General features: G+C 34.9%; 1 protein-coding gene across 4 annotated transcripts in view; it reads right to left on the minus strand.

The window, feature by feature from the left end:
• TRMT1L (tRNA methyltransferase 1 like) overlaps positions 1-26,655 on the minus strand; it is a 42,243-nt gene that overhangs the window by 10,090 nt on the left and 5,498 nt on the right. For 3 of the 4 annotated variants that reach the window (XM_068541404.1, XM_068541405.1, XM_068541406.1), the window contains exons 3-10: positions 25,741-25,854; positions 22,767-22,831; positions 21,010-21,139; positions 13,631-13,754; positions 13,056-13,135; positions 8,264-8,513; positions 7,653-7,865; positions 6,528-6,718 (exon numbers count right to left, since the gene is read on the minus strand). In XM_068541404.1, coding sequence (XP_068397505.1) covers positions 6,528-6,718; positions 7,653-7,865; positions 8,264-8,513; positions 13,056-13,135; positions 13,631-13,754; positions 21,010-21,139; positions 22,767-22,831; positions 25,741-25,854 — 1,167 coding nt within the window. Of the gene's footprint in view, positions 1-6,351; positions 6,414-6,527; positions 6,719-7,652; positions 7,866-8,263; positions 8,514-13,055; positions 13,136-13,630; positions 13,755-21,009; positions 21,140-22,766; positions 22,832-25,740; positions 25,855-26,655 lie in introns of all 4 variants that reach the window. The other variant, XM_068541407.1, reaches the window with a different exon arrangement.

Below are 26,655 nucleotides of genomic sequence, written 5' to 3' on the forward strand. Positions count from 1 at the left end.
ATTTCCATTATGATGGTCTAAAAGGAAGCCCTAGGGCAACAGCTCTCAGCAGACCTAGAAAACAACCCAAACTAGAGCAGGAGGACTGTCTCCAGGGAAATGAAATGAAACCCAAAGATTACTTGATGTTCTTAACCAAAATCACAGGAACACTGGAATTGGATTATGGATTATGAAAAGTATATACACAAAAGGTGACAAATACATAGTAATTATTAATTCCAGAGTAAGCAAAGAGTTGTATAAAAAAAGAAATGTTATTACAGCATATTAACTGGTTCATCTGTGTTGTAGCAGCCTTCTAACATAGATAGGCAGCAATGATTCCTGTCTCTGGCATTCATACCCTTCTATAATCCCTTCCTCTTGAATGTGAGATCACTGGATCTAGAGACTCATTTCTAGTACTAGAATACGGCAATATTCTCTTTTTCTCTTTCCTTCCCTTCCTTTCTCTCTCTGGTTCTTGCTTAATCCTTCCGACGAAGTGAGCTGCTATCCTGTGAGTATGAAGAGGACTGCATGACAAGCAGTAACCATGTGAATGAGCTTGTAAGCAGATCCTTCCCCAGTCAGGCCTTGATGATTGCAGCCCTGGCCAACACCTTGACTGTGGCCTGTGAGAGACCCTCAGCTACTGGACCCAACTGAACCATACCCAGATTCTTGACTCAGAGAAACTATGAGATAATGAAAGTTGTTTCAAGCCACTAAGTTTTGGAGTAATTTGTTACACAGTAATAGATAACCAATGTGACTTGTGAACAATATTTTTATATTTATAAAAATGTAAACACTGAATATTGATTAAGCCAACACTGGAGAGGAGAAGTACATGCATGTGACTGGGCTGGCTTGAGATGCTGAATACTCTTCTTCCATGAAAGGAAGTTACAGGCAGTATAAGCATGCTACTTAGAAACAGGGAAGACACTAAACATTAAAGACTTTAAATATTAGAAGAAACAGCTGTGAGGTTTTAGCTGTTGACTTTAGGGAGTGGGGCAGATATCATTATTTTATTAATAAGACTTATGGAACTATCTGACTTTTTAAATTATGTATTATTAATTGATAAACATAAAAAATTCTAAGTGACCTGACTTTTTTGAAAGACATAATCATTTACACTCTGCAAGTCCTGTATGATTAAAGACAAAATGCAGACAACAAATCATATTGCTTCATAGCAATTTATTAAGTAAAAAATCCTTTAAAATGTTTAATCAGGGGGAGGGGGAGGGATGGATTGGGAGTTTGGCGTTAGTAGTTGCAAACTATTACATTTAGAATGGATAAACAACAAGGTCCTACTGTATAGCACAGGGAACTATATCCAATCTCCTGGGATAAACCATAATGGAAAAGAATATAAAAAAGAATGTATATATGTGTATAACTGAGTCACTTTGCTGTACAGCAAAAATAAACATAACACTGTAAATCAACTATATGTCAATTAAAAAAATATTAAAAAAAAAGAAAAAAACCCACTGTAGTAACAGTCTAAAATTATACAACAACATGAAGCACTTCTGATGGAGAGGGAAAGATGTTAGGTTTTTATGGATTCAGGATCACATCTGAACAGAGTGTATTTGAGTTTAGTTACTTGTTGATACTGTAAAACACACATGGTGAGATATGAAAGGATAATAAACTCCATGTAAGAAAGAACTGATTCATGATTTTAAGGGCAGGAACACCGTCTGTAACACTGGGGTATGAGGTAAAAAACACTGAGATTCTTTTTCTTTTTTATTGAGGGAAACTCACATTACTGATACCCTTTTAAACACTGAAGGTGTCTGTTATTTCTTACATAAAGGAAAACTGAACTAGGAAAAAACAGAAAAGAAACCATAGGGCACTAAACCGATTATCCAGGAGGACCAAAACTTTTCAAAGTTTCATCAAGGTATTTATGAAATCTATATTTTAAAAAGCCAGAGTGGATTCTGTAACTACTCTGATTTTGTTGCATTGAAACCAAGATTAGGATGGTGGACTGAGCATTTAAACCTGTCCTCTCTTCTTATTCCAAATCTCTAGAAATGATAGAAAATATATTTTTATGAAAAATTCCTAAATAGCGCTGGAAAATAGATGAGTCATCACACATCCCAAATCATTCAGTGCTTTCTGAAAGCCTACAAGCTGTGAGATCATACTACTGGAAGAAAACCCCACTGGGGAGAATAGCTATTAAAGGCAGAAATAGCCTAGGGGCTATATGAACCTAAAAAGCAAGGATGAATGACACTAGAGTAGCTCTAGGACAACTGTTAAAGGGATTGGTTAGAAAACTGTACTTGAAACAGCTTATGATTATATAACTCCTTTAATCCATGATTAGTAATTACAGAAGATATTTGTCTTCAGTTTGAAGTGATAAAGGTTTAGGTTGGAGAAGCAAGATAGTGCCCCAAATTTGATAAAAAACAATGATCTAAGGCCCTAAGAAGCTCTGAATGCCAAGTAGGATAAACACAAAGAGACTCACTCAGACACATCATAATTAAACTGCTGAAAGCTACACAGAGAATCTTGAAAGCAGTAAGAGAAAAATAACTTATCAAGTATGAGGGAACAACAGTACAATTAATGGGGACTTCCCTGGTGGCGCAGTGGTTAAGAATCCACCTGCCAAAGCAGGGGACATGGGTTTGAGCCCTGGTCTGGGAAGATCCCACATGCCGCAGAGCAACTAAGCCCGTGCGCCACAACTACTGAGCCTGCGCTCTAGAGCCCGCCAGCCACAACTACTGAGCCCGTGTGCCATAACTACTGAAGCCCGCGAGCCTAGAGCCTGTACTCCGCAACAAGAGAAGCCACTGCAATGAGAAGCCTGCGCACCGCAACGAAGAGCAGCCCCCACTCGCTGCAACTAGAGAAAGCCCGCGCACAGCAACAAAGACCCAGTGCAGCCATAAATTAATTAATTAATTAATTAAAAACAAACAAACAAAAAAACAATACAATTAATGGCTGACTTTTAATCAGAAATAATAGAGGCCAGAAGGCACTGGACTGACATAGTTGAAGTGCTGAGAGGAAAAAAAAAAACTATCAACCAATAATTCTACATCCAGCAAAACTATCCTTCAAAAAAGAAGGTGAAATAAAGACATTCCCAGGTACACAAAAACTAGAAGAATTTGTTGTAGCAGACTCACCCTATAAGAAATACTAAAGGGGGTTCTTCAGGTTGAAAGGAAATTTTACAGAGTAATTTGAATCCAAAGGAAGGAATAAAGAGCACTGGAAAGGTAATTATGTGGGTAACTATGAAAGATATGTGTGTGTGTCTCTTCTCTTAATTTTCTTTTAAACTCATAAGATTTAAAAAATAATACTACATTATTGGACTGGGTGTAGATGTAATTAACATATGACAGAAATAGCACAGGAGGTGAGAGAAAAATAGAATTAGAGCAAAGTTGCCACATTTTGCCAGTCTTAAGTCAGTATTAACCTGAGGTAGATCAAGATAAGTTAAAGGTATATATTATAATCCCTGGAGAAACCATTAAGAAGATAACTGGAAAAAACATAGCTAAGAAACCAACAGAGGAATTAATTAAAATGACAGTAAAAAAATATTTAACACTACAAAGGCAGCAAAGGAGGAACACAGAAGACATGAGATACATATAAAACAAATAGTAAAAGTGCTGAAAAGCCAAACATTTTAATAACTACATTCAATATGAATGGTCTAAACACTCTCATCAAAAGGCAGAAACAATCAGATTGGATAAAAAAGCAAGATCTAATAAGACACAGATTAAAACTAAAAGGATAAAAATATATATTATGCAAATAGTAACTATGAGAGTGGTATTTATATTAATATCAGACTATAGGCTTTCAGATAAGAAATATCAGGGATAAAGACAGACATTTCATAATGACAAAAGAGCCAAAGATGATACAACAATTATAAATATATACGAATATTTTTAGATAAAATGATAGTTAAAGAAGACAGGTTGAAGAGAGCACACGCATAATAGTACAAGGTAAGACAAATATTAGAATTAAAAAATATTTAAGAAAGCTTTCTTGAAATGAAAGGATATTTGAAGCTACATGATGAAAGGGGATGCCATGATTAGGAAAACTGATCCTAAAAATAAGGTTAGAACATAGTATTTCAAAAATAAATATTCCTCTGGGCAGCCAGGCAAAATAATTATGTCATATAAAAGAAGGAAAAGTTACAATAATATTCAGTAATAGAAGACAATAAAAGAATTTCGACAAGGCACTCGAACTCTTTAAACTTTTTAAGTATAAAGCTATAAACAGGGAGCTTTAAACATGCAAGAAGTCAAAGAGTATTTTCCCCATGAACCCTCTTGACTAAACTCAGAAAGTTAAATTTAGCCAACAGATAATTCAAGAAATTATGGCAAGAACACTGATGATGAGCACTGAATATATTTAATGTGTGGATTATACTGGCAAAATAGAATATAAATGTTACATATAACATAAAAATGGTATAATGGACAAAAATTAGGAAGGGAAAATGGAAAATGGCAGGCTATTACCTCATTTATGTTACCAAAAAGCCAAAGTATATTACTTAAAACTGATAAATCCAAATTACAGAAACATATACATATTTGCTACTACAAAAGTAAACATTAAGAAAATAAACAGCAGACTAGATAAATCAGTATCTAATATAGTTAAGAGAAAAGGGCAGAAAGGACAAATACTAAAACTTTAAAAAATAAGGAGAATATAACCATAGAAACCAAAGAAATTAGAAAGAATCATTAGACATCACTTGGCTCAACTCTATGCAAATAAATTAGAAAAGCTGAGTGAATACTATTAACCCTTTAGTAAACAAATAATTCTGATGCTAGCTAAACTGTTCCCAAGCATTGAAAAAACTGTAAAGGTTCCAAATTCTTTTTGAAGGGAATTTAAACTAATTCTAAAGCCCAACCAAAATTATTCTAAAAAGGAAAACTATATACCATCTTATTTATGCTATTGAAACAGAACTCCTTTAAAAAATTAGTAAATAGAATCCATAATAAAAGAATACTTCCTGACAGAGTAGTTTATTCTAGAAAGTCAGAATGATTTGATATTGGGAAATTTTATTACAATTAATCAAATTAATAGATCTAAGGAGAAATACCATATAATCACCTCCACAGATGCTGAAAAAACATGTGACACAATTCAACATCGTGATAAAACATAGTAAAATTGTAAATGAAGGTTACTTTCTCAACATGATAAATGATAGGTATCTCAGATTCAAGTATGAACCAGAAAGCACCAGAGGGAACTAAAACAAGGAACATGACAGGATGCCCTCCATTCCTACTATCAATTAACACTGTAGCAGAAGTATTAACTCTTGGACAAAAGAAAAGCATACTGGGTTCTTAGGAAGCTTCAAAACCGTAACAATATCTCTATCCTCCTTAATGTGATCAAGATAAACCACCAACTGGTTTATTTATTTATTTTTTGTTAAGCCAAAAAAAAAGGATCCAATGTCAGAACACTGAAAATAGAGCTATGAGAATGGATTGTCTTAACAGATATTAAACAACACTAAAAGTCTTCTGTAATCAAAACAGTGGGATAGAGGTGTATGAACATCCAACCACTGGAAAAGAATAGAAAATCCAGAAACAAACTCAAATACATGTGGGATTTCAGTATAAGATAAATATGGTAGTCTCAAATCAGTGAAGAGGTGAACTATTCAATGAAACATAACCTTCCTTGAATAATATAGGATAGGAAAGCTCTTTCCAACTACAGACAAAATCCAGAGTACATTAAAAGTTTGATTAACTTAACAACGGCAACAATGAAAAACTTCTGCATGAAAAGGTAAAAAAAAGATGCAAACACAAGTGACAAAATGAGAAAAAATATCTGCAACTATCGTATCATATCATAAGGGTTAAACTCTAGTATATAAAGGAGTTCTTAAAAATCCATATTTAAAAAATGCCAAGAACCTAACAGAAAACAATGGGCAACTCTATGTCCCAGAAAAGCAAAATAGAAACAGCTTGATGAGGGCACAAGCCACATCTTTTTCCTTGATTCCCCAGGCCTGGCATATAGTAGAGGCTCAATAAATGTTTACTGAATGAATTTTATAACTGATGGCTTTTATATTCAGTCAGAAACATGAAAATTATTTTTATAGAATTAATGATTTGAAACATCCTAGACAAAGAGGTAATCTGACTTAATGTTCCTAAAATTAGTGACAGTGGAAACTAAGTTATTTCTAGATGTTTCAACAGAGGGCAGGGCTAGAGAGCATAAATTATGATGAGTAAATGATTTTAATGAACTCACACGAATGTCTTGTCTGTTGATGAAAGGAAATCCAGTATAGGAAATAAAGTTAGCACTGTAATCTTTAAAATCAAAGGACAACAATATGTATAATTAGGGATGTGATAAAGGCTTATTCATTGGAGGCTTATACATAAATTAAACAGGATATACAGTCAAAAGAAACTTGAATTTACCTTCTACCATATTACCATCCTTCTGAAAAATTCTCTCTTCACACCACTGACAATGGATTAGGTACTGAATCTTCTTGGCTGTTTCATCTGCAGAAGTAGGCCCCCTCAAAACTCTCACAACAACCAATACAAAATGTTCCAGAGCCACTGCAAACAGTACTTCTATGCCTTTGTTACATCGGGCTGCAGCTCTGGAAAAATTTTTTAAAGTTATTTTGGGAGCTTATCATTTTCCTTTGTTTGGCATTATACTGACAATACTAACTTGGACACTAAACTATGGATGGGTTATGGGAAAATAAGGAAAATTCAATTCTTAGTAGCAGTGATTTTAAAAGATCATTACTATAACTTCTACACAAATTGAAACACAGGATATATAGGATGCTTGGCAGGATTTTAGTAACTACACGTTTTCCCTTATGATATCTTCTCAATATTCTCTGGTTTTCAGTGTCACTTTGTTTCTTGTCATCACAACCATCTTTCTTTATTTTTATCTACTTTTTTCTATAAAAGCTTCCTCTAAACAATATATGTTTATTGAGTACTAACTACATGCAGGAACTGAACAGTCAGTGAAAAATGAATAAGCAAAGTCCTTGCCATTATTACTTTTATATACTTTTGGATTAAATTCTGCTTGATACACCATTTATGTACTTAGTTTTCCCTCTACAGTTCTAAACTAACTTAAACTTTGTATGTACTGATTTGAATCAAGTTTATAAGCCATCATTTTTTTTAAACTACATAAATAAAAGATGAAATGGACATTAAAAAATGATTGTTTCTAAATCAAAAAACAGTCTTTGCTTTCCTTTTTCATGGTGCTGTCCCCTACATTGTTGAAATAAACTGATTTGAAATTAACTTTCAATATTTCCTTTCTTACTACTTTAATTATTTTAATAACATTTTAAATTGAAGAGTAAACTATTTTAGGCACAAGCTTTTAAATCACATTCTAACATAACATAAAATTACCAAACAAATCAAGATTACATATATGGAATACGGAATTTGTATTTCATGCATATTTTGAAGAATGAAATAAACACTTCTTGTAATATTATTTCTTTTTATCGTATACCCAGACAAGGTACACTGTTGGCCATTTGGTACCTTGCCACTGCAGCTACAACAATTCTCGCTGCTAGCTCCTTGTAATATTCAGTTCGGACAATGTTACAGCCGTAGTGACGCCGGGCAACATGTTGTGCCTTGGCATATAAAGAACTGATATCTGTAGAAGTCACTGACACTATGCCAAGGTTTCTTATATTTCTGAATGCAGAATCAAGATAGTTCACAGATGTTCCAAAAGGGTCTAGGTGTCTAAAATCAGAAAGAATATAGACTTATTTAAAATCATACTAGTATCCAAAATAATACCATTGTCATTATTTCTAATGACAAAATTCCATGGATTCAAAAGGACTTCATAAATCTATTTTAAATACATAATTATGTTTTTAAAGTAAGCAATAAAACGATCATATGATATGTTAGACATGTAAAAATAAATCAGGCTTAGAGGAAATTGTCATGCCCGGGCATTTTATTTCAAATGCTAGAAAATGTTCTTACTGCATTCCTTAGGCCAATGCCAAAAAACTGTATTAATTTAAATAAACAAACAGTGACAAACTATGTTAATTTTTAACGGCCCCCTCCCTACCCCGCCTCCCGCCAAATCCAAGTCAGTTTAGAAAGACACAATTTTTTTCACTTACATGAAATCAAAAGATCTCAAATGCATCAGTACATTGGCATCCATTTTGGTCACCTTAATATTACCAAAGTTTTCCTCTCCTTCTTCAGGAATATCATCACTCTCTTCCTTTTCCTTACTGTCCACCACCACTTTCAATTTGTTTAAATGGCAGTTCTCCTGAATCAACGTCACAGAGTTTTCATTCAAATCATTAATTGTAACCTTGACTGCATTTCCAAGGTGTTTTGCCCATTGTAATCCCATTATCCCTTGGGAGAAATTGGAGGAAAAGTGAGTTTTTAAATTGTAATAAAGAAAAAAAGTAGTATAATAATAATAAAGAATATAATTTTATAAATAACAAAAACAATTCTTTCAAAATCTTAATACTTTCATAAGTAATTCTTATTCTACTTTCTCACTAAAATGCCTCTGAAGAAAATTTACCACAAGAAAATGTGTCTAACAGATTTCCATTAATAGTTTGTAAAACACTTTTCTATAATCCATGTTCAAATAAAATATCCATGTATGTTCTTTATTTGGGCTTTGGTAGGATTTTTTTTTTTTTCTTTTTACAATGGAATACTTTTTGAAACAAAATCTTACAGAGAAACCCAATATACAATATGAGTAAGAGTGCAGTTACTCTACTTGAAGGGAAGATGGGTAGTTGGAACTCCTCCTGCTGAAGTTTACCCTAATGCACCAAAACATGAAAACAACTTTCCTGGATCAGTGCTTTTCAAATACTGCACAATAGCATCATTGTGAATGAAAAAGAACAACTTTGTATGTGTAAGCAAATGACCAAGAGGAATTGAGACCAAGAGGGCCCTTCTCACAGGCTTTCTATTCCTATTGGACTTGAGTCATAAGGGACATTCACTACACAGTGGGAGATGGTGACACAAGCCTAGCCAGTATGGAGTAGAAAAACCCCTATTTACGGGAAGTATTAACCATCTTCTCCCTACATGTGCTTCATAAATGTAAAAAGTTAGCATTTACTATGTGCCGTGGTCTTTACATATATTTTCCTGTTCTTATAACAAGCTTGTGAAGTAAGTTCTAATATTCACATTTTATATTCATTTATTTATTTGGTTGCATTGGGTCTTAGTTGTGGCAGGCGGGCTCCTTAGTTGCGGCTCACCAGCTTCTTAGTTGTGGCACTTAGGCTCCTTAGTTGCAGCAGGCAGGCTCCTTAGTTGCGGCTCACTGGCTCCTTAGTTGTGGCATGCGAACTCTTAGTTGCATCATGCATGTGGGATCTAGTTCCTGGACAAGGGATTAAACCTGGGCCCCCTGCATTGGGAGCGCGGAGTCTTAACCACTGCGCCACCAGGGAAGTCCCTATCCACGTTTTAGAGATGGGGAAACACACAAAATGACTGCTATGAGCTTGATTTAAGTTTACCAAGGCACATTAAAAAGAAAAGGCTGAGAAGATCTTACTTAAATGATAGTTTTAGTGATTTCAGGTTAAAAAAAAGAGTAGTTCATTGCATCATTATTTACAATAGCCAAGACATGGACACAATCTAAGTGTCCACAGATGGATGAATGAATAAAGAATATGTGGTATATATATATATATACCCAGTGGAATACCATTCAGCCATAAAACAGAAGGCAATCCTGCCATTTCAGACAACATGGATGGACCCTGAAGGCAGTATGCTAAGTGAAATAAATCAGAAAGACAAATACTGTATGATCTAACTTATATGTGGAATCTAAAAAAACCAAACTCACAGAAATGGAGATCGGATTTGTGGCTGCCAGAGGTGGAGACTGGAAGGGTGGGAGAACTGGGTGGATATGGTCAAAGGGTACAGACTTGCAGTTATAAGATAAATATGTTCTAGGGATATAATGTATAGCAGGGTGATTACAGTTAATGATACTGTACTGTTTATTGGAAAGTGACTAAGAAAGCAGAACATAAAAGTTCTCATAAAAACGGAAAAAAAAATCTGTAACTATGTGAGGTGATGGATGTTAATTTTTTTTGGTGATCATTTTACAATATATACATAGAGCTAATCATTATGTTGTATATCTAAAACTTATACAATGTTATATGTTGATTATATCTCAATAAAACTGGAGGAAAAAAAAATGACTCCACTATCAAGAAACATATATAGTACCCAGTCTAGGATAGATATTTAATAAATTTTATTGCATGTAAAAAGAGAGAGAGAGAGAAAAAGAGAGAGAAGTTGTGTCAGGGAAAATGCTGGGAAATAAATCTGGAAAAGTAGGTTGGGTCAGATTATAAAGGATATTAAATTGCAATCTGAGAAGCTGAACTCTATTTAGGCAATAAAGATGCATGATTTTTTTGACTGAGAAGTAACATTATCAATTCAGTGTTTCAGAGGAAGGGCTGTTTGCAGTAGCATACAAGACAGACTGGGTGGGAGAGATATCATTGCCAAAAATCATTACATTGGTGGATATGGAATGGAAAAGGAGTATGAGTCATAATACAAAAGAAAAATTAGAACAGATCTGGTGGTTGAGTGTATGTGGGGACAGTGGCAGGAAAAGGAGTAAAAATTGATTCAAATTTAAAATCCGACTGGTGGGACTTCCCTAGTGGTCCAGTGGTAAAGAATCCGCCTTCCAATGCAGGGGACGTGGGTTCGATCCCTGGTGGGGGAACTAATATCCAACATGCCGCGGGGCAACTAAGCCCGCGCGACACAACTACTGAGCTCACCCGCCTCAACTAGAGAGCCTGCGTGCCGCAAACTACAGAGCCTATGTGCTCTGGAGCCCACGCCACAACTAGAGAAAAGAAAACCCGCATGTCACAACTATAGAGAAGGCTGCGTGCCACTACGAAGAGCCCGTGCGCCACAACGAGTGCCACAACAAAAGATCCCACATGCCGCAATGAATATGCTGCATGCCGCAACAAAGACCCAACCCAGCCAAATAAACAAACAAATATTAAAAAAAAAAAAATCCAACTGGCTCAGAGGATGTGATCAGCTTAAAATCACTACTTCATCACTTTTACCATATTTACAGAGACATTACTAATGATGATGATGATGGTAGTAGAAGTAGTAATAATACAATAATGATGATACTGAATAATTTTATAACATTTGCTATATACCAGACACTGTTCCAATTTCTTTACATGTATTAATTTACCTAATTTCATATTATTTTATGGTGGGTACCCTCCTTTAGATAGATGAGGAAACTGAAGCATAAATTTCCTGTGGTTAGACAGCTGCCATGTTATAAAGCTGGGATTTGAATGCAGCCAGTTTGATTCCACAGTCCATGTTTTTAACCACTAGTTCTCCCTGAGGAGAGGAACTTAAGTAGAGCTAAGTCATGCTTTCATCCTATTGGTACAAACTTCCCAAGAATACACTCCTATAACCTTTAAGAAGTAAGACGTGGATTAGGTACAAGTGGCTTCTTAGAAATTTTCTACTTTTTCCATTATCTTTTCTCTACCGTTAAGTCCTTTTGGGAAAATGTCTCAATCTTTAAAATTTCACCTTACCCCACTGCCTAATGAGTAAGCAATATTTACTGCATCACAAAAAAGAGACAACCAAACACCAACTGATAACTGATCACAGTAAATGTGTACTCTTGCAAAAAAAAAAAAAAAAAAGCCTATCTGAATCTGATTAAACCTGAAGATCCAACTACCAGAAATACGAGAGATAGAGGAATCATGTGATGGTTCATCTTATATGAACCATGGTGATGCAATCAGCAAAAATCTAGACTGTGGGAAACTCTACAGGGCAAATGACCTGTTATATCAACAAATAATTATCACACATACACACAAAATGATGGAAGGTAATATAGATTAAAAAGAGACTTAAGAGACATACTAAACAATTGAAATATAGTCTTTGGATTCTGATTTGAATTTTAAAAAATTATGAAATAATTAGGCATATCTAAACATTTGATGATATTAAAGAATTATTCTTAATTTTTTAGGTGTGATATGGTATATGGGTTTTAATTTTAAAAAGTCCTTGTCTTTTACATATCCCATTGAAATATTTACAGATGAAATGATCTGTGATTTGTTTCAAAATAATGGGGATATAGAATGGGGGAATGAGGTATGAGGGAAAGTGCATGGGAATACATATGCAAGACTGAGTATGAATTGGTAATTTCTGAAGTGAGTGATGGATATAAAGGGATTCATTTATTATATGCTCTACTTTTGTATATATTTGAAAATTTTCCACAATAAAAAAATTTACCTTGGATTTTTTTTTTATATCAAAATATTTTGCTACATATGATATCCATATAAATTTCCTAAGAAAAGATACTGTACTGGAAGGTGGGCAAAAGGTACAAATTTCCAATTATAAGATAAATAAGTACTAGGGATGAAATGTACAACATGATGACTACGTATAGGTAACACTGGTATATAGGAACGTTAAGAGGGTAAATCCTAAGAGTTCTCATCACAAGGAGAAATATTTTTTCTTCTTTCTTTTCTTCTTATGGTATTGTATCTACATGAGATGATGGATGTTAGCTGAACCTATTGCGGTAATCATTTCACAGTATATGTAAAGCAAATCATCATGCTGTACACCTCAAACGTGTACACCTGTACAGTGATGTATGCCAATTATTTCTCAATAAAACTGGGAAAAAAATCTCTTTAGGTTCACATGATATAAACAAACCCTTAGTTTTCAAAGTGGCTAAACAACAAGAAAAAAAAAGGGAAAGAAAAGATACTGTACAGATCTGATAAAGTGGGGTTCCAAAAAGGCTTCACTACTTACCAGTAGCTCCAAAGGCATCTAGACATTCCAAAGGTTTTCGTTCCTTAGCCAAAGCAGCCAGTGTACAGAATATGAGCTGCCTAGAAGAAAGTATAACAATCAAACAATTTTACGGCACCATGGTTTCATCATTGTAGATTTTATTTTAAGAATAGTGAGATATGGGGCTCCTATTTACTATGCAAACTATTTTGGAAAGAGACCTAATATTCCTTACTTAACAGTACAAGAACTTAAAAATTTGTGAAATTAAACTACAAATCGAATTGGGTTTTATTAACAAGTATTCACTATGAATAATGATTTTATAAATAAAACTTGCCCACAAACTTGCCCAACTTGCCCAATATGTTCATTTAATTATATAAAGTTAGACCTATTTTACTCTCTGAGAAAGAAATTGGTTTGGTAGAAGAATAAAAGAGAGAAAACAATCATTCTGAGAAAATGCTAAAATAAATGATTTTCAATCTATACCTAGTTTTAAGTTTTGATATATTAGAACAGAAAGATTAAGAAAAGGTACATCTGTAATTATCTGAAACATCCCATAACCCTGTTTTCAATTTACTTACCGATTTAGTTTCATTTTGGGATTAAAATAGGAATCTGTTTTCTGAGGTACAGAATAGTTGGGACAAACTTGTACATCTGTGTCTGCCTCTTTCAAAATTTCATTAGGTGGTTTGGCAGCAGAAGCTAAAATTACAAAAAAAAAAAAAGATTTCCAGTGAAATACAAAATAATTCTAAATATCAAAAACAATATACATTAAAAAAAATAACCTTCCTTTATAATATTTCATGTTAATGAAATCAGTTGAGTAGATGCCAAAAAAATCCCCCCAAACTGACCTACCTAGCACTGTCTCTGGAAAAGAGTAGTACTCAGTTAAGTATTTGGTGATTTAAAGTTTGTCAGCTTAAAATCTTAACTGTCTAGCACATCAATGTATCTGTATACCTAGTTAAGAATAATCAACCTAAGATAGCACAAAATCCTAAAATACCTTTATTACTCATCAAACACTACATTGTGTTTACATAGGTTGGTTTGCTAAATATATTTTATTGTGGTTTAAACATTAGAAGATTAACCTCTCTGTGTAGTTACATTCCATTAGCCGGCATGGATGACTAAGAGTCACTATATTTCCTGAATGTGCTTGACTTCAGAACACTTTCTCATAATTATGATTTTTTTTTTAAACATCTTTATTGAAGTATAATTGCTTCACAATGGTGTGTTAGTTTCTGCTTTATAACAAAGTGAATCAGCTACACATACACACACGTTCCCATATCTCCTCCCTCCTGCATCTCCCTCCCTCCCACCCTCCCCATCCCACCCCCCCAGGCGGTCACAAAGCACTGAGCTGATGTCCCTGTGCTATGCGGCTGCTTCCCACTAGCTATCTATTTTACATTTGGTAGTGTATATATGTCCATGACACTCTCTCACCCTGTCACATCTCACCCCTCCCCCTCCCCATATCCTCAAGTCCATTCTTTAGTAGGTCTGTGTCTTTATTCCCATCTTGCCACTAGGTTCTTCATGACCTTTTTTTTTTTTTTCCTTAGATTCCATATATATGTGTTAGCATACTGTATTTGTTTTTCTCTTTCTGACTTACTTCACTCTGTATGACAGACTCTAACTCCATCCACCTCATTACAAATACCTCCATTTCATTTCTTTTTATGGCTGAGTAATATTCCATTGTATATATGTGCCACATCTTCTTTATCCATTCATCCGACGATGGACACTTCGGTTGCTTCCATGTCCTGGCTATTGTAAATAGAGCTGCAATGAACATTTTGGTACATGACTCTTTTTGAATTATGGTTTTCTCAGGGTATATGCCCAGTAGTGGGATTGCTGGGTCGTATGGTAGTTCTATTTGTAGTTTTTTCAGGACCCTCCATACTGTTCTCCATAGTGGCTGTATCAATTTACATTCCCACCAACAGTGCAAGCGTGTTCCCTTTTCTCCACACTCTCTCCAGCATTTATTGTTTGTAGATTTTTTGATGATGGCCATTCTGACCGGTGTGAGATGATACCTCATTGTAGTTTTGATTTGCATTTCTCTAATGATTAATGATGTTGAGCATTCTTTCATGTGTCTGTTGGCCATCTGTATATCTTCTTTGGAGAAATGTCTATTTAGGTCCTCTGCCCATTTTTGGATTGGGTTGTTTGTTTTTTTGTTATTGAGCTGCATGAGCTGCTTGTAAATCTTGGAGATTAACTCTTTGTCAGTTGCTTCATTTGCAAATATTTTCTCCCATTCTGAGGGTTGTCTTTTGGTCTTGTTTATGGTTTCCTTTGCTGTGCAAAAGCTTTTAAGTTTCATTAGGTCCCATTTGTTTATTTGTGTTTTTATTTCCATTTCTCTAGGAGCTGGGTCAAAAAGGATCTTGCTGTGATTCATGTCACAGAGTGTTCTGCCTATGTTTTCCTCTAAGAGTTTGATAGTGTCTGGCTTTACACTTAGGTCTTTAATCCATTTTGAGTTTATTTTTGTGTATGGTGTCAGGGAGTGTTCTAATTTCATACTTTTACATGTACCTGTCCAATTTTCCCAGCACCACTTATTGAAGAGGCTGTCTTTTCTCACTGTATATGCTTGCCTCCTTTATCAAAGATAAGGTGACCATATGTGCGTGGGTTTATCTCTGGGCCTTCTAACCTGTTCCACTGATCTATATTTCTGTTTTTGTGCCAGTACCAAACTGTCTTGATTACTGCAGCTTTGTAATATAGTCTGAAGTCAGGGAGCCTGATTCCTCCAGCTCCATTTTTCGTTCTCAAGATTGCTTTGGCTATTCGGGGTCTTTTGTGTCTCCATACAAATTGTGAAATTTTTTGTTCTAGTTCTGTGAAAAATGCCATTGGTAGTTTGATAGGGATTGCATTGAATCTGTAGATTGCTTTGGGTAGTAGAGTCATTTTCACAATGTTGATTCTTCCAATCCAAGAACATGGTATATCTCTCCATCTATTTGTATCAGCTTTAATTTCTTTCATCAGTGTCCTATAATTTTCTGCATACAGGTCTTTTGTCTCCTTAGGTAGGTTTATTCCTAGGTATTTTATTCTTTTTGTTGCAGTGGTAAATGGGAGTGTTTTCTTAATTTCACTTTCAGATTTTTCATCATTAGTGTATAGGAATGCAAGAGATTTCTGTGCATTAATTTTGTATCCTGCTACTTTACCAAATTCATTGATTAGCTCTAGTAGTTTTCTGGTGCCAGTTTTAGGATTCTCTATGTATAGTATCATGTCATCTGCAAACAGTGACAGCTTTACTTCTTCTTTTCCGATTTGGATTCCTTTTATTTCTTTTTCTTCTCTGATTGCTGTGGCTAACACTTCCAAAACTATGTTGAATAATAGTGGTGAGAGTGGGCAACCTTGTCTTGTTCCTGATCTTAGTGGAAATGGTTTCAGTTTTTCACCATTGAGGACGATGTTGGCTGTGGGTTTGTCATATATGGCCTCTATTATGTTGAGGAAAGTTCCCTCTATGCCTGCTTTCTGCAGGGCTTTTATCATAAATGGGTGTTGAATTTTGTCGAAAGCTTTCCCTGCATCTATTGAGATGATCATATGGCTTTTCTCCTTCAATTTGTTAATGTGATGTATCACATTGATTGATTTGTGTATATTGAAGAATCCTTGCATTCCTGGAATAAACCCCACTTGATCATGGTGTATAATCCTTTTAATGTGCTGTTGGATTCTGTTTGCTAGTATTTTGTTGAGGATTTTTGCATCTATGATCATCAATGATATTGGCCTGTAGTTTTCTTTCTTTGTGACATCTTTGTCTGGTTTTGGTATCAGGGTGATGGTGGCCTCGTAGAATGAGTTGGGGAGTGTTCCTCCCTCTGCAATATTTTGGAAGAGTTTGAGAAGGATAGGTGTTAGCTTTTCTCCAAATGTTTGATAGAATTCGCCTGTGAAGCCATCTGGTCCTGGGCTTTTGTTTGTTGGAAGATTTTTAATCACATTTTCAATTTCAGTACTTGTGATTGGTCTGTTCATATTTTCTATTTCTTCCTGGTTCAGTCTCGGTAGGTTGTGCATTTCTAAGAATCTGTCCATTTCTTCCAGGTTGTCCATTTTATTGGCATAGAGTTGCTTGTAGTAATCTCTCATGATCGTTTGTATTTCTGCAGTGTCAGTGGTTACTTCTCCTTTTTCATTTCTAATTCTATTGATTTGAGTCTTCTCCCTTTTTCTCTTGATGAGTCTGGCTAATGGTTTATCAATTTTGTTTATCTTCTCGAAGAACCAGCTTTTAGTTTCATTGATTTTTGCTATTGTCTCCTTCATTTCTTTTTCATTTATTTCTGATCTGATCTTTATGATTTCTTTCCTTCTGCTAGCTTTGGGGTTTTTTTGCTCTTCTTTCTCTAATTGCTTTAGGTGCAAGGTTAGGTTGTTTATTTGAGATGTTTCCTGTTTCTTGATGTAGGCTTGTATTGCTATAAACTTCCCTCTTAGCACTGCTTTTGCTGCATCCCATAGGTTTTGGGTCGTCGTGTCTCCATTGTCATTTGTTTCTAGGTATTTTTTGATTTCCCCTTTGATTTCTTCAGTGATCACTTCGTTATTAAGTAGTGTATTGTGTAGCCTCCATGTGTTTGTATTTTTTACAGATCTTTTCCTGTAATTGATATCTAGTCTCATAGCGTTGTGGTCGGAAAAGATACTTGATACGATTTCAATTTTCTTAAATTTACCAAGGCTTGATTTGTGACCCAAGATATGATCTATCCTGGAGAATGTTCCATGAGCACTTGAGAAAAATGTGTATTCTGTTGTTTTTGGGTGGAATGTCCTATAAATATCAATTAAGTCCATCTTGTTTAATGTATCATTTAAAGCTTGTGTTTCCTTATTTATTTTCATTTTGGATGATCTGTCCATTGGTGAAAGTGGGGTGTTAAAGTCCCCTACTATGATTGTGTTACTGTCTATTTCCCCTTTCATGGCTGTTAGTATTTGCCTTATGTATTGAGGTGCTCCCATGTTGGGTGCATAAATATTTACAATTGTTATACCTTGCTCTTGGATCGATCCCTTGATCATTATGTAGTGTCCTTCCTCATCTCTTGTAATATTCTTTATTTTAAAGTCTATTTTGTCTGATATGAGAATTGCTACTCCAGCTTTCTTTTGATTTCCATTTGCATGGAATATCTTTTTCCATCCCCTCACTTTCAGTCTGTATGTGTCTCTAGGTCTGAAGTGGGTCTCTTGTAGACAGCATATATATGGATCTTGCTTTTGTATCCATTCAGCCAGTCTGTGTCTTTTGGTGGGAGCATTTAATCCATTTACATTTAAGGTAATTATCGATATGTATGTTCCTATTCCCATTTTCTTAGATATTTTGGGTTTGTTATTGTAGGTGTTTTCCTTCTCTTGTGTTTCTTGCCTAGAGAAGTTCCTTTAGCATTTGTTGTAAAGCTGGTTTGGTGTTGCTGAACTCTCTCAGCTTTTGCTTGTCTGTAAAGGTTTTAATTTCTCCATCAAATCTGAATGAGATCCTTGCTGGGTAGAGTAACCTTGGTTGTAGGTTTTTCTCCTTCATGACTTTAAGTATATCCTGCCACTCCCTTCTGGCTTGCAGAGTTTCTGCTGAAAGATCAGCTGTTAACCTTATGGGGATTCCCTTGTGTGTTATTTGTTGTTTTTCCCTTGCTGCTTTTAATATGTTTTCTTTATATTTAATTTTTGATAGTTTGATGAATATGTGTCTTGGCGTGTTTCTCCTTGGATTTATCCTGTATGGGACTCTCTGTGCTTGTAGGACTTGATTAACTATTATTTCCTTTCCCATATTAGGGAAGTTTTCAACTATAATCTCTTCAAATATTTTCTCAGTCCCTTTCTTTTTCTCTTCTTCTTCTGGGACCCCTATAATTTGAATGTTGGTGCGTTTAATGTTGTCCCAGAGGTCTCTGAGACTGTCCTCAGTTCTTCTCATTCTTTTTTCTTTATTCTGCTCTGCAGTAGTTATTTCCACTATTTTATCTTCCAGGTCACTTATCCGTTCTTCTGCCTCAGTTATTCTGCTTTTGATCCCGTCTAGAGTATTTTTAATTTCATTTATTGTGTTTTTCATCGTTGCTTGGTTCCTCTTTAGTTCTTCTACATCCTTGTTAAATGTTTCTTGCATTTTGTCTATTCTATTTCCAAGATTTTGGATCATCTTTACTATCATTATTCTGAATTCTTTTTCAGGTAGACTGCCTATTTCCTCTTCATTTGTTAGGTCTGGTGTGTTTTGACCCTGCTCCTTCACCTGCTGTGTGGTTTTTTGTCTTCTCATTTTGCTTATCTTACTGTGTTTGGGGTCTCCTTTTCACAGGCTGCAAGTTAGTAGTTCCCGTTGTTTTTGGTATCTGTCCCCAGTGGCTAAGGTTGGTTCAGTGGGTTGTGTAGGCTTCCTGGTAGAGGGGACTAGTGCCTGTGTTCTGGTGGATGAGGTTGGATCTTGTCTTTCTGGTGGGCACGTCCACGTCTGGTGGTGTGTTTTGGGGTGTCTGTGGCCTTATTATGATTTTAGGCAGCCTCTCTGCTAATGGATGGGGCTGTGTTCCTGTCTTGCTAGTTGTTTGGCATAGGGTGTCCAGCACTGTAGCTTGCTGGTCGTTGAGTGAAGCTGGGTCTTGATGTTGAGATGGAGATCTCTGAGAGATTTTTGCCGTTTGGTATTACGTGGAGCTGGGAGGTCTCTTGTGGACCACTGTCCTGAAGTTGGCTCTCCCACCTCAGAGGCACAGCCCTGATGCCTGGCTGGAGCACCAAGAGCCTTTCATCCACACGGCACACTTGAAGAAAATTGCCTGGATCCTTCTGCTGACTGCTAATACCCCAAAGGACCACCAGAATAACCACTTTGGGCCCTGTAGCTGCCGCTCTACCGGTTCCTTCTCACTTCCTGCCCGCCGGTCTAAATTCTGCCCATAATTATGATTTTAATTCACAAATTATATTCAAACAGCTATAAGCTAATGTAAAAAAGTTATTCTACATTTAATGTACATTAGAATCATTTAGCTATAAACCCAAATGAAACAGTGATGTGTTTGTGTGAATATATTTTAAATATTTAAGAAAGGAGACATATGTAATATGTGTGGGGGAAATATAATTGAGATTCTCTATGTTTGGATTTCTTGATAACATTACTACCAGAATGTTAACTAAATGGGAACCATATTTCCCTTTCTACAATGCCAAATAAAAGTAATCTTTCCTAGTGTTGTGTTATATATCTTTCTATACTCAACAAAGTGTGAAGTCACATATCTCACAAGATCAGCCTTTCTCAAACCAGGTTCTGTGAGCAAATTAAGCTCTTCAAATAATTATTTCAGTGACTTTTTTTTTCAATTCTTAAAGGGAAGGTCCAGAGTACCATTCTAGATGTATACGAGAGAAGTTAATTCATTACATATAATGGATGCCTTAGGGCAGGAGGGCTTAATTCTTAATTCTTGAGAAGGAACTGTCTCAGTATTAACAAGCTACTAATAACTTGATATCAGTCAGGATAATAAAGAGTCTTTATATATCACTCTACCTCCTTTTTCCAGTGTTTTTCAATAATAAGTATAACACAGTTATTGGTACAGAAGCCGTCATTCGTAATAAAATTCTATAGTCTTTCATTAAGATACCTATATTTACTTGAACATCAGTTACTTTTTTCTACCCATATTTAATATCTATCCCAGATATTAAATATATCTGTTAAATTGAGAACAGTTGAATATTGTTGGGAGTCTCACAGAAACAAAACAAAATCAGACAGATTAGTAGTTAACTAAATGGTTAAGTCACTGTATTTTGTCTGCTTGATATCTGAAAAGAATAATTAGACCATTGTTTAAGAATTTACTTGTTAAGTTAATGAGATTGCTCAACTTACCAGCAATATACATGGATTTAGTCTCTCCTTTATTCACATGGCGCCTAACATGTCCTAGCATATCCGTCCTTCTGGTGATTGTTGCTGAACAAATAATACAATGATAATGGGCTCCCATTTTACTGGATATCTATCAAAGAGAGTATTTAATTTAAATACATAAATAAGTTACTAAAACAATGAAATAAAAGTTTATTTAATGTTGTAAATTTATGTATGTTAGTGTATTTAGGGTTTAACATATAGAAGATAGTATTCATTTTGCCATGTGACTTTGAAAGGATTTTTACTTCCTTACCTATATTTACATATGCTTTTTAATCTTACTTTACAATAGGCCACAAGTTTAATTTCTTAGTTTTATCCATTCATTCTAATCAGCAAATAACTGTACTCTATCTTCTATAAGCAGCACTTAACAAACGGTATGACACTAGCAGCAATGTGCTGGTAGATGTATAGCAACTGGCTCTCCAGGAAAATAAAGCCCTGATTTGTAGTGTCTGCAGCTGTCTGTGGTTTATGTACTCTACCATGGCCGATGTCAAGCTACAACTGTGACATTTGAAGCTACCAATGTGACATCACTGAACGTGAATTTGGGAAGAGATGTGCAATATCATACCAGAGAACACTGCCACCGTGCAGATATAGAATACATAAATAACGTTAAGAGCACAGGTAAAAGTAAAATGTAGTAAAATAAATGGGAAGTAGTGAGTTGTGAGTATTCATTACCTTTGTTTTTAATATAATTTATTTACTTTTAAGTTTATATAATTTAATTTTTGATGATGGCCACATTTAACAACAAGCTGTCAAGATTTCTGGAAAATTGAGCTAGTTCTAGCACACTACTAAATGTTAGAGAAAGAATAAAAAGTCTATTTTTCCAAGTAAAAATTCTAACTTTATAGTTCCTTATTTAGCTAAGAACAAAAACACCATTCCAACAGCTCTTTCCTGCTTTTGATGCCTTTTTACTCTTATGTCCTATTTACTCGGGGTCATAGAGCAAGGAGAGAATAGTCAAGAACATTGCACAAGGTTCCTTATGGCATTGTGGTTATCATATTCAAAATATCTTAGATAGGGTTAATGGACTAAGCATTATCCTAACTACTTAAGAAATGTTTGTTTTTTCCCCCCCAGTACTTTACTTTTTTTAGTGACTTGAAAGGAAAATTAATAATGAGGACCCATTAAACTAATATGCATTCAGGATAGTGTCACTATAAAATATTTTATAATTTGTATTCCCCAAAGGTCAAATCTATCCTAAAAGTAAACACATGTACTTTTAAAAAAAAGTTAGTGAGATTTCAGAAAGTTTCTTCATTCTGTCCTTTGACAAATTAAGAGGAAGAACATAGGATGAGTATGAATCGACACATATTAAGATATTTACTAAACCACAGAAATTAAAGGCTCTTATTCCATGATCAAAATTTATTTTGAAAGAAAAAAACTACTATTTAAAAATCTCCATTCCAAAATTAGTAAGTGGGTTAACTTTCCTTTTGAACACAAGAGAGCAGGTGATCTGACTGAAATTAAAAACTTTAAAATGAAAAGTTCAATATAGCAACTTCTTTCATACATTTCATATTTTTCCTACTATGGTAATCTGAAAGCCCTTGTAAACAAAATCTTAAACTCATTGCTGAATATGCACATTTTAGTCATAAAGCAAGTCAAAATTGCACTTTCTTTAGGGACAGCTAAATCTAAAAAAAACAAATCTACCATGTGATTACCTGTTCTCCAATAATGTTTGGTTTCACTGGTCGACAAGGTAAGTGACAGATGCACATCCTGTAACCTAGAATGAAGAATGAAGAATTGCTGCTTGTCTATCACTGTTCATTAAGTATTCAATTATTATTAAAAATTAGTAGCAAATTTTATTTTATAAGAAAAATTGAGATTATTCTTATATTTGTAACGTCATAATTTATTTGAATGAGATTGCCTTAGTTTTACGCACTTGCTGTATATGTCATAGTATAAAAACAAATACAGGAGATCTAGGGTCAAAATCTGGTTCGGCCAAAAGTATCTGTGTTACCTTGGATTAGTCATTTAGCTTCTTTGGGACTCCGTTTTATCGTCTTTCTGCCATCTTGACTTTTTCTTAGGCTTCATCTTCTTTGCCTTATGCTGCATTTACCATTACACAGCCTCTTCTTCATTTATGATACAGCACTATCTTATTTCTCTTCCCATCTTTCCTACTTAATCTTCTTTATAGATTCTTTTCCCTCTCTCATACTCGAAAATGTAGATTTTCTGTATGCTTGATGTGCTACATAAATTTTTTCTCATTTCCTTGGTAACTGTAGTGCCTTTCATGATTGCAACTATCTCCCCTGTGAGAAGGAATCCCAAATTATAGCTCTCTTACCAACTCATTCCTGAGGGCCAGATCTCTACTTCCAATTGCCTATTGAAGACATATGACTGGTTATTTCAAAACCTACTGTCGGGAATTCCCTGGCGGTCCAGTGGATAGGGCTCCACGCTTCCGCTGCAGGGCACATGGGTTTGATCCCTGGTCCCTGTTCGGGGAACTAAGATCCCACAAGCCGTGTGACGCAGCCAAGAAAAAAAAAAACAAAAACAAATAAAAACCCAACAACAACAGAACTCCAAAAAACCTACTGTCAAGGACTAAAATTTTCATTTCCTCTTGAACCAGGTCTCTTTTTCACCTTTTCAATGAATGATAATGCCTTCCAGTTACTCCCAATTCAAAAACTAAGTTATCTTTAACTCCTTTCTTCTCATACTTTACATCCAATCATTTATTTGTATATGTTGAAGTGTCTCAGGACTCAGACCTTGGACAACAACTTTTTTCCACCTATATGTACTCTTAAGGTTATCCCACCCAGTCTTATGGCTTTAAATACCATCTACATTCTGACAACTCCCAAATATGTATCTCTAGCCCAAACCTTTTCCCCAAAGTCTAGATTCATGTAGCCTCCAGGCTACTTGATATCTCCACTAGATGCATCTCAACATTTGCATGCCTAAATCTGAGGACCTGTCCTTCTTTCTCATACCTAATGCAGTCTTCTCCATCCCAGTAAAGGACAACATTTTTCTAGTTGCTCAAGTCTCAAACACAAGCATTCTTGGCTTTTTCTCCCTCATCTCACTTCTATTCCTTCAGCAGATCTTATTCAACATATTTGCCAACTACTTTGAAGCCTGCTCACAAAGACAAAATCTATCATGTTCACCATCTACCAGATGACCACCATGTGAAAGAACCCAACAACCTAATGTACATGACAGAGTAAAGCAATACAAAGAGAAGAGAATAACTTGGAGGAGGGAGACCAAACCTAAAGATTAAACAATGGCTTAAATAAAGCAAACGAAAGAGACCTTTGTAATTAAAATGAGATCTTTCTTTTTTGATAAGAAGTCAATATGGTTTACTATACATTCTTATAAATAATTAAACATAAAACATACGGCTTCTGAATTAGTCTCTAATACCCTTTTCTCTAAGTAATTAGTGATAATCTAAGAAAATAATTCTGGTACAGTTCTGGCTTCCTTTTTTTGGTGTCTTATAATGGCTATTTCATTCAGTCTGGTTGAAACCCCAGATAAGCACATTTAACAATGACTATACTTATATAATCATATACAAATATAAGTATATACATGCTTAGATTGATATTTAGGGCTTTTTGGGGGGGTACTTTTTGTTTTTATCCCATATATTCCTATTTTCATTAGTAGTTTACCATGGAAATCCTTCCAAGTAAACTGGTATAAATCTAATATACTCTTTTCAATGGCTGTATAATATTTCATGTATGTATGTACCATAATTTATTCAATCTCTTTTATTTTAGTTCCAAGTTTTTGTCACTAAGCCCATGCTGCAGTGAATATTCTTGTACACCTATCCTTGTGTATTGCTGCTTTTACTCCTAGGAAAGGCAGTGCCTGGTGGATGAATATTTAAAATTTTTTAAATGTTGCCAGATCTCTTTCCAAAAATGCTGTAATATATAATTCACTATCTCAGAATCTAATAATTCACTGTCTCTAAGAAGTATTTTAACTTGGTAAGATGTTGTTTTTTGTGCTTCAACTTTATTCATTTCTTTATATGAGTCCTCTCGTTAAACTTACTCCCTCAAATTGTGTCATTTTTGTCACTATTATAATTGTTTTTTTCTAATTTCCATTTATCTAGAGTAGAGAGACTCTGATTTTGAATATTTATCTTGTATCTCACCACTGTTCCAAATACTCTCATTAAATGGCTTTTTTAAGCCATCAGCAGAAAAAAAAGATGTTCCCTTCTTTTTTCCAATATTCATACCAATTATTTTATTTTCTCGTTTTACTACATTTATTATATCTTCAAAAATATATGTAAAATTGTAGTTGTTCTAATATAAAAGGAAAAGTATAACTTATTAAAACATGGTTCAATAAGTAACGTGGACCTTCAGCGCCAAGCAGGTACCCTGTACGGAAGAGATGCTTAATAAATGTTTGCCAAACTAAACTATTGGTGTCACATCTATCTATTGCCTAGAGAGCTATATGGTCTTTTATTAATAAATACATTAAAAGGGGCATTAATCCTTCATGATTTTAAATTGAAAATATTTGATTATGTTTTCATTAAAATTCCAAAACTGGTACCAAATCTTTAATTTCGTTTACATCACTTTTAGCAAGCACAAAAATACTAACCTTCAAATTCAACTGAGACTTTCCAGTGTAAATTTTGAAGGTGACGATGAAGCTTATGACTATTACAAGCTCTGAATTTTTCCTTGGGGCACAATGGACAAGCCTGTTTGTTTCCTGTTAAAGGAAAAGGAACTAATAAAGCAGAGAATAGACTAGCTATTAATGCTTAAATTTAGCTACAAAAGAAGTAACGGGGAACCTCTCTTGCCCCTGCCCTTTACCCCTCAAAACACACACTCACACACCTTAGATAATATCTTTCTTAACATTAGGGAGAAGTCATTCCTGCCTCAGCAGGTACTTAACAATAGTTGTTTTAGCACATGGTCAGTGACTTATTTTTTTTACCTACAACTCTCCTCTCTGTGGCTAGCAGATATCCTTGTTGCCACTGGGAACAGAGATGATGAGGAAGTGATAAACTACATGATATCCCTCCAGCCAAAGAGCCTGCCAGAGAGAATGTCATTCTGTACTTTGGGCAGGAGAAAAGGCAGCAGTTGTCACACTCCCAGAGGGCTAGGAGCCGGGCAGAGAGCAGAAGTATCTGCTCTGATACTCTTCTACTCTAGCAGCAACAAAAATAGTTAATGTGCAGAGTTAGAAAAATGGAAGAAGGAATTGGAAGGAGTACCTTGGATCCTATATAATTGCTATTCTGAGACTGGGGTCATGGTTACAACCACTGTATCCTATTACTAAATTTGTAAGTTCTTCCTTCTTTATTAACATATTCTTGAAAAGATTATGTGTTAAATAAGTTTTATGTAATTAGAAATGTAATGTTTCTTAATAAAAACTTTGATAGTATACAAAAGAATTAAAATCTCAAATCCAGGTTTAAAGCGATAAAATATACAGAAATAATAACTCAATTTTTAATCCAACAAATATCTTTCACACATAGCACATGGC

Source organism: Eschrichtius robustus, chromosome 3 (genome assembly GCF_028021215.1).
Source record: "Eschrichtius robustus isolate mEscRob2 chromosome 3, mEscRob2.pri, whole genome shotgun sequence".
Taxonomy (NCBI): domain Eukaryota; kingdom Metazoa; phylum Chordata; class Mammalia; order Artiodactyla; family Eschrichtiidae; genus Eschrichtius; species Eschrichtius robustus.